Source organism: Orycteropus afer, unplaced genomic scaffold (genome assembly GCF_000298275.1).
Source record: "Orycteropus afer afer isolate SDZICR_OR568_19922 unplaced genomic scaffold, OryAfe1.0 scaffold00365, whole genome shotgun sequence".
Lineage (NCBI taxonomy): Eukaryota > Metazoa > Chordata > Mammalia > Tubulidentata > Orycteropodidae > Orycteropus > Orycteropus afer.
Genome location: NW_006921952.1, coordinates 1,451,835 through 1,465,729, shown reverse-complemented (window position 1 = coordinate 1,465,729; position 13,895 = coordinate 1,451,835). Strand labels below are relative to the sequence as shown.

Below are 13,895 nucleotides of genomic sequence, written 5' to 3'. Positions count from 1 at the left end.
TATATATATATATATACTTTGCTGGTTTTTGTGTTTCTCTAGAGAACCCAATCCAACACACCTAACATCACACATTTTTCTACATCTACTGATTTTACCATAAGATTTTTCTTAGCCTGTTGATATGATGAAATGCACTAATTGATTTTCAAATGTTGAGCCAGCCATGCATACCTGTGATAAATCTAAGTTTGTTGTCTTATATAATTAGTTTTATACATTTTTTGGATTCAATTTGCTAGTATTTATAGGATCTACTTTAAAGCAAAATTCATACCAAGTGGGAATAATGTGGCTGTCCTGTGGCCAGTTACTGCTGTGAACATGAGCTGTTTCCCTGCTGAAATGGACTCCAGGGTTTGGCTTGAACTCTCTCCTTCCTTTCCAGGTCTTTGATTTTCAGTTGAGTGAGGAGGAAATGGCAACCATATTCACCCTCAAGAGAAACTGAAGGCCTTACTCATTAAGGAGTAAGTATACTGGGTCACTCTAACTATGAAGAGCACTGAGATTTTCTCTAAACTGGTAGAAGGTTAGTTGCAAAGCTTGGAAGGCAGCTGGGACTATTTTGTTTTCAACTACTACCTTATGGCAGTTTGGAAAATTAAGACTGGAGTACCAGGGTAGAATCATTATGAGGAAAGACACATCCCTAACTGCTACTCAGTGTCTGAACTACTGGAACTAATGAAGGTGATACTTGTAAGGTACTCAGTGCCATACTTAGCTCCAGGCTTATAACCATTTAAGCAGGTGACATGGCATTGATTTCACTCATGGTGACCCCATGTGTCAAACTAGAGCTGTGCTCTATAGAGTTTTCAGTGGCTGTGACCTTGCCAAAGTAGATCACCAGGTGCCTCTGACTGGATTCCAACAGCCAATCTTGCCCTGCTTGTTGCCTGTCTACCTTTCCTCATAGCACACCATCAGATCAGTCTGAGGGAAGATGGAGGTATGGACACTTGTCTTAGGTTCTCTCATAATCTTGGGGGGAGGCTGAGAGAGCATGAAGACCATGGGATGCCCCAGAGAAGAGTGCATTTATAGCACTGTCGTTGCTTGTGGACCAGGCTCTTCTAAAGTTGTTCTCTCTCATTCTGTCTGCAGATTGGCCCATTTGGAAGATTACACGTTCACTGCAGAATCTTGATGGTGGACCTTCAGGTTCCTGCTGGGATTATCCAGTGGGTTCTGTGTACAAGTTCCTCATGAGCACAATTAAGTGTTTTGGAATTCCCATTCTTCTTAATGTTATTCATAATTTGGATAATAGTAGTATTAACTGGTTTTCCTTGTAGGTGTATGGATATTATTCTATCACTGACAGCATTTTACTTCAGGATAGATCTTGAAACATTCTTTGTGATGGTGAATGCTACATCATTCCTCTTCAATTTGTCATTCCTGGCATAGTAGAGCACATGGTTATCTGATTCAAAAGGGCCAAAACCAAAGAGGGGTCACTATGAGTCAGGATTGACTTGACAGCAGTGAGTTTTTACTCCAATTTTACATAAGAGGAAATGAGGCACAAGGAGGCCAACATTTTGTCAAGATCATCCAGACAGAGTGGCAGAGCCCAAAGAGTCAGCTCCTGTGTTTATAGAGCTTGTAGGAGGCACAAAGGTGCTATGGCTCAATGAAGGATTTAAAATATTATTAGTCAACATGAGGTCATACTGGAGCAGAGTGGGTCCTAATCAATATGAATAGTGTCCTTATAAAGAGGAAAAGAGATGCAGAGTTACAGAGGGAAGACAGCCAAGAGTAAGTCAATCAACAAGCCAAGAAACTTCTGGGGTTATCAGAAGCTGGGCGAGATAAGAAAAGATCTTCCCCTTGAGCCTTAGGAGAGAACACAGCCCTGCTGGCACCCTGAATTCAGACTTCCTAGCCTCCAAAGCTGTAAGATAATCAATCAATTTATGTTCTTATAAGTCACCCAGCTTGTGGTATTTTATTATAGTAGCCCTAAGAAATGAACCTATGTACCATTGTTATTATTGTTGTTAGGTGCCATCAAGTTCACTCTGGCTCACAGTGACCCCATATACAACAGAAGGAAACACTGCCTGGTTCTGCCCCATCCTCACAATCCTTGCTATGCTTGAGCCCATCATTACTGTTGTTAGCTGCTATGAAGTCGATGCTGACTCATAGTGATTCCATGTGTGTACAGAGTAGAACAGTTCCATAAAGTTTGTCTAACCCAGGCCAGACATTTTGGAAGCAGCTCACCAGGCCTGTCTTCTGAGGAGCCTTTTGGTGGGTTTGAGCCACCAACCTGTTGACTAGGAGTTGAATACTTAACTGTTTGTACCACCCAGGGTCCACACTATCAATTTTATTTATTTGTAAATTTGTCTGTTTCTACCAACTAGAATGTAAGCTCTATAAGAGCAGGGACTTTTGTCTGTTTTGTTCATTGTGTATCCTCTGGATATCAATAATATGTGTTGAATGGATGGATGAATGAAGAATGGAAGGTATTCTATTCCTATTTTACAGTTCAGTAAACCGGAAAGTAGTCTCCTAATTGTTACAACTATTGGTGTCTCCTCTGTAATCTGAAGTGATTCTAGAAGAATGCTACAACCTGTCATACATTTTAGGGATTGTACAACATCATAATGCATCATGATCAATGGATAAAAGATTGAAGTCATCAGAGATTTCATTTTACTGGGATCCACAATCAACACTCATAGAAGCAGCAGTCGAGAAATCAGACATCATATTGCACTGGGAAAATCTGCTGCAAAAGACCTCTTTAAAGTGATGAAGAGCAAAGATGTCACCTTGAGGACTAAGGTTTGTCTAACCCGGGCCATGGTATTTTCAATCACCTTATATGCATGTGAAAGCTGGACAATGAATAAGGAAGACTGGAGAAGAACTGATTCCTATGAATTGTGATGGTAGTGAAGAATATTGTATGTACCATGGACTGCTACAGGAACAAACAAATCTGTCTTGGAGGAAGTACAGTATTATACCCTTGCTCTTCCATTTGGAGTACTCCCTCGAGTTGTGCTTGCAGAGCTGGTCTGATAGTACCAAATTCCCAGAGCCTCTGCTTGTTGGGGAATGTCTTGCTTTTCCCCTCATTTTTGAATGACAACTTTGCTGGGTAAAGAATTCTTGCTTGGCAGTTGTTTTTGTTCAGTATTTTTTATATATCATTCCAATATCATCTGGCCTTTAGAATTTCTGGGGGGAAATCTTCACTGATTCTTCTGAAAGACCCTTCCTTGGTATGTTATCTTGAGTTTTTCTCTTGCTGCTTTCAGAATTCTTTCATCTTTGGTTTTCAAGAATTTTATTAGGATATGGCATGGAATTGATCTATTTGTGTCTCTTCTGGTGAGGTTTGTGTATCTTCCTGTATTTTAAGGCTTGGTTGTCTGTTCAGTCTGGGAAATTCTTTCTAACTATCTCTTAGAAAATTGTTTCTGTGCCTTTATTGTTGGTGCTTTGGGAATCCAATAATTCTAATGTTAGATTTCTTAGTTGAATCCTCTATTTCTTTTTGGATTTGTTTGCTTCCCTTTGTTCTTTTCTCTCATTTCTCTTGCTAAATGGTAAGTGTAGTTGTTCTGTCTTCTAGTTCATTTATCTTATCTTCTGTCTGTTCAATTCTATTGTTGCGTGTTTCACTTGCCTTTTCTAATTCAGTTGCTTTATCCTTCAATTCCATTATTTCCCTCCCTCTCACTCTCTCTTTTTATATTTTCAGTTTCCTTGCTGAGTCTTTAATTTTGTTCCTCCATTTGTTTCCTAATCTCCACTAGTTTGTTGTTTTTTTGTTTTCTTTTGTGCTTTCTTTAAACATATTTAGCACCCTAGTCTGAAAATTATCAGTCCTTTGCATTAATCTGGTCTTCATAGGAGAAAAGTTCTCAACAAGATTCAACAGCACTCTCTTGTAGTGCCATGGTTTCCCTTCACCCCCTCCTAATTGTGTGACCTGTAATCTCCCATGCCTAATTTGCACTGCCTTAAAATAATCAGGCTACAGCTTTCTCAAATTAGCTCCCTTTCTGTCTTGCCCGTTTGGGGTGTTTCCCAACCCTGTCTAAAAGTGGCTGCAATAAGCGCATCCCTGATATTACTGGGTAGGTTCCCCAGCTTCTGTTCCCTCCCTGTTCCTCCTCTCCTCCGCCTCTGGATCCACTTCAACTCTCAGCACCTCAACTGCCTTCTAGATTCTGAGATATCAATCTATGCATGTTTTTATTCTTTATTCAGTGGGTTAGTTGCTGGGAGAGTAAATGGGAACGTCCACTCGCTGTGCTATCTTGCTCTGCCCTCCTGATTCCAACACTTCAAGGGTATAGCTTTCTGCCTTTCAATTTTGCTTTATTTATTTATAAACAAACAGTTAACATTCTAAAGCAGAAAACCTGCTATGATTGTTGTGTTCTGATGTTTTGTAACTCAATTCAGTTCTATCTATAAGCTGAATACCAAGCACCCTGGACAAGTATTCGAATACTTGCTTCATCATAATTATCATCCATTATATGCTTTTGAGTTGTGCTGTGGGCAAAGAATGCTGAAAGTACCATGGACTGTCAGATGAACTAACAAATCCATTCTGGAAGAAGTGCAGCTGGAATGCTCCTTGGAAGTGAGAATGGCCAGACTTTGTCTCACCTACTTTGGTCATGTCAGAAGAGACCATTCCCTGGAGAAGGATATCATGCTTGGTAAAGTGGAGGGTCAGTGAAAAAAGGGAAGGCCCTCAACAAAATGGATTGACCCAGTGGCTGCAACAATAGCCTCAGGTATAGCAAGGATTGTGAGGCTGATGTAGGACCAGGCAGTGTTTCATTCTGTTGTATACAGGGTCACTGTGAGTCACAGCCAACTCAACAGCACCTAACAACAACAACATATATGAACCAGATACAAGCAGCCCAGTCATAGTTGCAAGCTCTGCTTGCTCAAATACTCCTCACTGGAACATGGCTCTGCTTCTGTGGAGGAGACAAGGTGGCAGGCAGCTAAAGTAGCCCCTGAGTTCATATGCCACTATGGGCTTGGGCTGCAGTAGAAAGGATGTAGTTGACTTAGGTAGGAGTTCTGCAAACTAGCCAGTCTACAACCATGGAGTATAAATGTTAGTGCCTTGATAGAGCTTAAACTAGATCTTCAGCATCACAGTTTGGCTAGTACTCCAATACCTCTTTGTTGTTAGTTGCTCGTGTGTACAGAGTAAAACTATTCTATAGGGTTTTCAAGGCTGAGAAGCAGATTACCAGGCCTGTCTTTTAAAGAGCCTTTGGGTGTGTTTAAATCATCAACCTTTTGGCCAGGAGTTGAGCATTTAATTGTGCTATGCAACTTACTGCAGTTGAGTCAATTCTGACTCATAGTGATCCTATAGGACACAGCAGAACTGCCCCTATAGGGTTTCCAAGGCTGTAATCTTTTGGAACCTGACTGCCACACCTTTCTTCCATGGAGTGGCTGGTGAGTTTTAACTACCAAACTTTTTGTTAGCCCCCAAGTACATAACCTCTATGCCACCAGGGCTCCCACACCACTCAGACTCCTAAGTACCTCTAGTGGCAAGAAATTCACTTTCCCCAACTAATAATTAGAAAAAGAAAATCATGTTTTTAGAGGTTTGTTTTTTTTTTTTTTCACTTTGAGCTAAAATGTGTCTTCCTATATTTCCCACCTGTAGATCTCAATTCTGTATGTTGTGATAACACAGAACAGGCCCTACCCATATTCTTTATGAAACTTCTCCAAATATTCGATAGAGTTATTATATTCTTATTTTATACCCAATTGATTTTGGCAAATATTCCCAGTGCTTCCAATTAATACAGGTTAAGATGGTTGTTTCTTTAAGTTAATCCCAGTAGCTTTACAGAAGAGATAAGAAGGTTAAAGCTGATCCTTAGTGGATGTTGGCACATTGGTGGGGTCATTCTGAAGTTGAGATCCAGTCTACAGTGTTCCCAACTTAAAAATTCATTTTTGCTAGTTCTCCAAGTAGTTATCTGGGAATGATGTGTAATCATCTCTTTCAGAACAAACTGATAAATATGGTACACTTCTAATTTAAGGGAGCTCTGGTGGCAAGATCCACCCATCAGGCAGACTGGAATGTATAAGTATCAGCTACTCATGCATTATCTTTTCATTGGAAAGAAAGTCATTGGGAAACTGAATATCAGAAGAGAGATTTAAAATTAACTCTGTAGCACTTAACGTCTCCCTCAAGTCTAATAGCTGAGCAGGCTGGCCAGTGAGAAGACTCCCTTTCTATAGTGTTGGAAAGAGATTCTGACACATTTTGAATGAACGATTCTTCTTTATCAATATTCTTTATGCACCAAAAAGTCTCCTGTTATCCCATTTCTGTATTTGCCCATGTGTGTAGTGGTTGAGTCTTGGCTCTAAAGTCAGTGAGTATTTATTAAGTGAATGGCTGGACAAATGTATCTCCAATCATTGGGATAGGCTAGAGTCAGTTGAAATTTGAAGGAATAAAGTATACTTTCAGTGAATTACTTGGTATGGTTCTTCTAGTCATGGTTTTTGTGACTCCCACCAGATGACTAGGTGGAACTATGTAAATATGAGGTTTTTAGGGTCTACCAAGGGGATTGGATAGCTTGTTAATAAGGTACATGACACCCTTGTAGGGGCAGGACCATGAAAATAAAGTGTATGGAGCCCTTATATGGGGATTGGTCTGTTTGGTCATTCTACTAGGCTTAAAATGAGCCCTCACAGAGGCAGAAGTGGGGAATCTCAGTACTATCAAGACAGAAAAGAGCCCAGAGTGCAGTATGTCCTTAGACCTGAGATTTCTGTGCAGAAAGACAGCAGAGAGATGGTGGCACCAGAGGCAGCAGAACTAAGAGGCTGGCACAAGACAGAGAGGCAGGCTTGGCGGCCCACAGAGTGAGAAATCTGTGTGTCTTTGGGCAGAGGGCTTGCAGGTGGAGTAGGGTGCACCTATCAACTAAAAGAAGTTCGTAACACTTGTTCAAGCAGGGCAGCAGAGGCCAAAGAAGGGGAGTATCTGCAGGAATGGCTGAGGGGAGGTTGTCCTGATTGAAGAATTGTATTCTGAGTGATCCTGAAACTGAATTGTAACCTGTTATATCCCTAATAAGGGAACTCTGGTAGCATAGTACCTAAGGCACTTGACTGCTAACCAGAAGGCTAGTGGTTCAAACCCACCAGCCACTCCTCAGAAGGAAGGTTGGGCAATCTACTTCCGTAGTGATACTGCCTCGGAAACCCAAGGAGGGGTCGCTATGAGTCGGGTCTGACTCGACGGCACATAACAACAACAACATATCCCTAAGAAACCTCATAATTGTGAGTATTACCTGTGAGTTCGGTGTGGCCATTGCAATGAATTACTGAACCCAGAAAAAAAGTAGTGAGTACTGTGTGAGGGACAGCTGGTGTCAAAATTGGTAAAAAAAAAAAAAAAAGGTTGGAGAGTGGCAGCATGTTTTCATAGGGATCAGCCTTGGGCTGATGTTGCTGATAATAATTCTGTCTCCCCTTTGTGAAATTAGAGGTCAGAGGATGCCACCCCCATGCCCTTTTTGCAATATTTTATATTAGTGTCTTAACTTCCTAGTTAAAATTTCGAGAGCATTGTTTTTCTAGATGAGATCTGTAAAAGCCATCACCCAGGTTTCTTCCAGTGTGTTAGGCAACACTCCAGTTATCAACAATTGAACTCATCTTCTAGGGAGTAAGTTGATTCTTGATTGGGATGTAGGATTGTTGTTGTTAGCTGCAACTGAGTTGGCCCCAACTCACAATGACGTCATGCACAATGGGACAAAACACTGCCTGGTCTTGCATCATCCTCATGATTGGTTGAGAATCAGACCATTGTGATACACTGGGTTTTCATTGGCTGATTTTCCACAGTAGATTGCCAGGTCTTCCTAGTCCTCCTTAGCCTGGAAACTCCACTGAAGCCTGTTCAGTGTCATAGCAACATACAAATCGCCACTACCGATGTGTGGGGTGCACTGGCCAGGAATTGAACCTGAGTCTCCCAAGTGGAAGGTGAGTATTCTACCAAGGATATAGATTTTGATTATTTTCCATTGGAGATGGTAGAACCTGTAACGTTCTCCCCATCCAACTCTACACATGCTCTGCAGATGATTCTGTACCATCTGTCCTTTGTCTACAGTAGCAAGGGTCTTCAAAGAAAGAAAGGATGTATGAGCCCAGCCTTCCTGATAAAGAAGGGTGTGAGAATATCTGTTGTGATTGGGGCAGCCAGAATGTGGTAAGGAATTTCACTCAGTGGGGAAGGCTTAGAATTGTTTCTATGAGGAACATCCCCAGGAATTAACTAAGGAAAAAGAAGAAGAGTTGAGTAGTTTTGAGGTCAACATTGAGATGGTATATTAAGAATTGAGAGTTGAGTCCCTGTATAGAGTTTTGTAACATTTTGCATGAGCCCCTGGCTGCTCAGGAGAGAGTCCCAAGTTGACTTTATGTAGCATTGGGAATTGACAGCGGTGAGTTTGGTTTTGGTTTTGGGACTTGACAAGGTAGGTAAGAACAAAGGGTCTCAGGAGGCTTGTTAGCATCAGAAGGACATTAAAGTTGAAGGTCAAAGAATTCTGACCCTTAAATAGAAAGTGCTTCAGGGGAGTTGAGGATGGAATATTTCAAAGAAGAGACACTACTCTATTGTCTAGGTCCAACCTGGCTGGAAACAGTGAACCCTGTCATCGCTCCCACTACTGAGGCATAACCATCTCTCTAGTTTACATTGGTATGGGGCTCAAGGTTTTGCCCTCATCAGACCAGTATTTCTCTATTTTCTATCCTTGTTTAATTCCACTACTGCTATGTCCCTTCAAACTTGAGGCTCTCATGGTAAGTATTAATGATTTTACCTGACTTTGGTGTCCAAGCTGGTGGACAGTTACTTTACTTGGCAATCTGCTGCCACCTTGTGGGCCTTGGTCATTTCACATACCCATGGTGTCTAGGTTAGGAAGAAAGTGAAACCAAGTCAGAGCTGGAAGACTTAGAAGTAAGTATTCAGGGGCTCTGGAGTTGGTGTTTTGGTCTTGTTTTGGGGGGGGGGGGGTAAAGAAAAAATTACCAGGCATGAGAAAGACAGAAGAATAAGAGTTTGTGGCCTAAAAGAGTTTCAGAGTTTGAGATTTTGAAGGTGGATGAGTATTAAAAGAGTATAATGCCAAGGAAGTGGCTGTGGTTGTTGCAGCTGACATAGAGGGCAGAAGAAAAAAGAAGGACACTGAAATTGAAAGTTCAAGGAATTCAGAACCAGGTTGCTAGAAGAGCCATTCACATTCCCCACTCTGATTGAGTGCCTGAGAGTTAGGGGACATTTTTTCAGTAACATTTTTCATTCCATTGTTGTTATTAGGTGACTTTGACACTTTCTAATTCATAAAGACCCCATGTACAACAGAAGAAAACACTGCTGGGTCCTGCATCATCCTCACAATCATTGCCATGTTTGAGTCCATTGTCACAGGTGCTGTGTCAATCTATCTCATCAAAAGTCTTCCCCTTTTTCAATGACCCTCCCCTTGACCAAGCATGATACCCTTCTCCAGAACTGGTCCCTTCTGACAACATGACCAAAGTATAAGAAATGAAGTCTGGCCATTCTTACTCCTAAGGAGCATTCCAGCTGTACTTCCTCCAAGGCAGATTTGTTCATTCTTCTAGAAGTCCATGCTACTTACAATATTCTTCATCAACACCACAATACAAATGCATCAATTCTTCTGCACACATCCTTATTCACTATTCTGCTCTCACGTGCATGTGAGGCTATTGAAGATACCATGGTTTAGGTCAGGTGCACCTGTCTTCCAAGTGACATCTTTGCTCTTAAACACTTTAAAGAGGTCTTTTGAAGCAGATTTGCCCCATGCAATACATCATTTGACTTCTTCACTGTGCTTCCATGGGCATTGATTGTGGATCCAAGTAAAATGAAATCCTTGGCAATGATAGTCTTTTCTCCATTAATCATGATGTTGTTTATTGGCCCATTTGTGAGGATTTTATGATGAGGTATAATCCATAGTGAAGGCTGTAGCCTTTGATTTTCATCAGTAAGTGCTTCAAGTCCTCTTCACTTTCAGCAAGCAAAGTTGCAACCTCTGTATATTGCAGGTTGTTAATGAGTCTTCCTCCAATCTTGATGCCTTGTTATTCTTCATATAGTTCAGCTTCTTGGATTATTTTCTTAGCACATAGACTGAATAAGTATGGTGAAAGGATACAACCCTGCTGCACACATTTCCTGACTTTAAACCACACAGTATTGCCTTGTTCTGTTTGAATGACTGTTACTTGGTCTATGTACAGGTTGCACATGAGCACAGTTAAGTGTTCTGGAGTGCCCATTCTTCACAATGTTATGCATAATTTGTTATGATTCCCACAGTTAAATGCCTTTGCATAGTCAGTAACACACAGGTAGACATCCTTCTGGTATTCTCTGCTTTCAGCCAAGATCCATCTGACATCAGCAATGATATCCATCATTCCACAACCTCTTCTGAATCCGGTTTAAATTTCTGGCAGCTCCCTTTGATGTACTGCTGCAGCTGTTTTTGAATTATCTTCAGCAAAATCTTACTTGCATGTGACATTAATGATATTGGTTGACAATCTCCACATTCTGTTGGTTCACCTTTCTTTGGAATGGGCACAAATATGGATTTCTTCCAGTCAGCCAGGTAGCTGTTTCCCAAATTCCTTGTTGTAGTTAAGTGAGCATCTCTGGTGCTGCATCTATTTGTTGAAACATTCCACCTGGCATTCCATCAATTTTTGAAGCCTTATTTTTGCCAAAGCCTTCAGTGCAACTTGGAATTCTCCCTTCGATACCATCAGTTCTTGATCATATGCCATCTATTGAAATGGTTGCATGTTGACTGGTTCTCTTTGGTACAGTGACTCTATATATGTATCCTTTTCATCTTCTTTTGAGGCTTCTTGTGCTGTTCAAATTTTTGCTCATGGAATCCTTCAATATTTCAACTCGAGGTTTGAATTTTTTCTTCAGTTCTTTCAGCTTGAGGAATGCTGAGCCTTTTCCCTTTAGGTTTTCTAACTCCAGGTCTTTGCACCTTTCGTTTTAATACTTTACTTTGTCTTCTCAAGCTGCCCTTTGAAATCTTCTGTGCAGTTCTTTGATCTCATCATTTCTTCTATTTGCTTTAGCTACTCCATGTTCAAGAGCAAGTTTCATAGTCTCTTCTGACATCCATTTTGGTCTTTACTTTCTTTCCTACTTTTTTTTTAACTTTAGAAATGATTTTATTTTATGTGCAAATAATGAACAGACACTATACATGGAAGTTCTATTTTCCCAAAACAGTCAAGAGCTTTTTTAAAGAAAACCGTGAAACAAATTTTAAAAGACACTGGGATTATTCTGCTTCTAATTCAATGTCAAGCTGGAAAAAAAAACAACACTTGTTCTACCAGGAATCTCAACTTAGAACTGAATATTCTATAATGTAGGAATTAATAGAATTTAGTGCCATTTCAGAGAAAGATTATATAGCTCTCACCTTCAACATCCACAACTGGCTAGAACAGTTAAATGAGGTCAGAACAGTTCAACATAATTAGGCTTCAATCTACTAGGCCATAATGCTCTTCTAAGATGCTATTAAACGTGAACAGCAATCTTGAAAACAAAATAAAAGATAGCATATGAGGTCCATTTTCTTAGATTCTTAAGTTCATTATATTTTCCCCCTCTTCTATAGCATTAATAATAAAGGGAGAATTTTACTGCTGCAAAGAAAATTTTATTTTATATATCATTAGCCATGAATTATTGCCATTACATAAATGCTGCCTAGCACCATTATCCAAATGTGGACCATTTTATACCCACAATTCACTTCTGTAATTACAAACAGAGTATTTGTAATTTATGTTAAGGATATGTATCATCAATATTTAACACTGATACAACTAAACATCCATAATATGATGTTTTACAAATAGCAACGTAGAAAAGATGTAATCCTACTTCCGTAGTGATAACTGCCTCGGAAACCCAAGGAGGGGTCGCTAGGAGTCGGGGCCGACTGGATGGCAAATAACAACAACAACAACATGTAAAAAATTAATCAATCATTTAGAAGTTCCAAGTATCCAAAGGAGTTTTCAAATGACTTCAAACGTGAGATTTTTTAAGAAGCATCTTCCGCATGTACAGCCCCTTGTAATATCTGTACCATTTTTTCTTCCAGCTGCTTTTCTTTGCCTGTAGGAGGAGCCCAGATAAGATGGATATTCCGCCTGATTTCTTTGATGTCCTGAACTTTCTGTAACTCTTTATTTTTCTTTAACCTGCCCATTATAAATGTAGCTTGGCGTTTCTGTTTGATCTCTTCAACTCTCTTCATTGTATCAATAATTTTATTCCATAGCTCTTGCTGGTATTTGATAGGTTCATTTTTACGTTTTTCAAATTCAAATGAATTATCCAATGTAAACTCTTTACCAGCTGCTTTCCGGAATGTTTTAGTGCACCTGACCTAGAGGGGATTATGCTTTTTTTAAAGTTTTTATGACACTTGGATTCACAGGATCTGAACACCTTGCAATCACTGTAGACAAACATCATGCCATGACCAGGATAGACAGGCCTGGAACAAAAATAACACTTCTCTATACACATGTTGACCCCGTATGGGTACCCACTGGCTAAACGCTGAGCTTGAAAGCTCTTTCCTACCTTTTAAATTATCTTTTGCTTTCTTCATGTATGATGTTCTTGATGTCATCCCATAATTCGTCTGGCCCTCAGTCATTAGTGCTCAATGCATTGAATCTATTCTTGGGATGCTCTCTATAGGATATGATCAAGGACGTATTTTGGCTCTCGTAGGTTTGTTTTAAGTTTTTTCAGCTTCGATTTGAACTTACATATGAGCAGTTGATGATCTGTTCTGCAGTCAGCCCCTGGCATTGTTCTGACTGATGGTATGGAGCTTCTCCATCTTCTTTTTTCATAAACATAGTTTATTTGATTCCTATGTGTTCCATCTGGTGAGATCCTCCTGTATAGTTGTTGTTTATATTGTTGAAAAAATGCATTCGCTATAAGTCATTGGTTTTACAAAATTCTGTCATGTGGTCTCCAATGTCATTTCTATCACCATGGCTATATTTTCCAACTTCAGATCCTTCTTTGTTTCCAACTTTCCATTCCAATCACCAGTAATTAGTAATGCATCTTAATTGCATGTTTGATCAATTTCAGACTACTTAAGTTGATTTTTTTTGTTTGTTTGTTTAAAAAAAAATCTTCACTTTCTTCATCTCTGGCATTAGTGGTTGGTGTGTAAATTTGGATAATAGTCATATTAAGGAGCTCTGGTGCCATAGTGCCTAAGGCATCTGACTGCTAACCAGAAGGTTGGCAATTCAAACGCACAAGCCACTCCGTGGTAGGAAGAAAGACTGGGCAATCTACTTCTGTACAGATTTACTGCATCAGAAATCCAAAGGGGGTCATATGAGTCAGGATTGACTCGATGGTAGTGAGTTTGTTTTTTGTTTGGTTAGTCATATTAATTGATCTACCTTGTCGATGTGTGGACGTTACCCTATCATTGACAGTGTTGTACTTCTGGACAAATCTTGAAATGTTCTTTTTGATGATGAATGTGATGCCATTCCCCTTAAATTTGTCATTTCCGGCATAGTAGACCATATGACTGTCTGATTCAAAGTGGCCAATATTAGTCCATCTTAGTTCTCTAATGTATATAATTTTTTGTGTGTTCCATTTCATTTTTGACAAAAACGAAGTAAATAAAAAATAAAATAAACTGAACCCACTGGAAACCCAAGGAGGGGTCGCTATG

At 40.0% G+C, this 13,895-nt stretch overlaps 2 protein-coding genes across 2 annotated transcripts in view; one reads left to right on the top strand and one right to left on the bottom strand.

Annotated features, from left to right (window-relative positions):
- The window catches only part of LOC103207340 (aldose reductase-related protein 2-like), an 18,002-nt gene extending 17,551 nt beyond the window's left edge, over positions 1 to 451 (top strand). Inside the window, 1 exon segment of the mRNA XM_042782542.1 lies at positions 389 to 451. Within this exon segment, the coding sequence (XP_042638476.1) occupies positions 389 to 451 (63 nt within the window).
- Positions 452 to 12,212: 11,761 nt separating this feature from the next.
- Positions 12,213 to 12,703, bottom strand: LOC103207325 (probable ribosome biogenesis protein RLP24). Its single transcript, XM_042782546.1, is given in 2 exon segments — positions 12,213 to 12,583; positions 12,586 to 12,703. Coding segments are annotated over 2 exon segments (489 nt in total).
- Between the last annotated feature and the right edge of the window lie 1,192 nt (positions 12,704 to 13,895).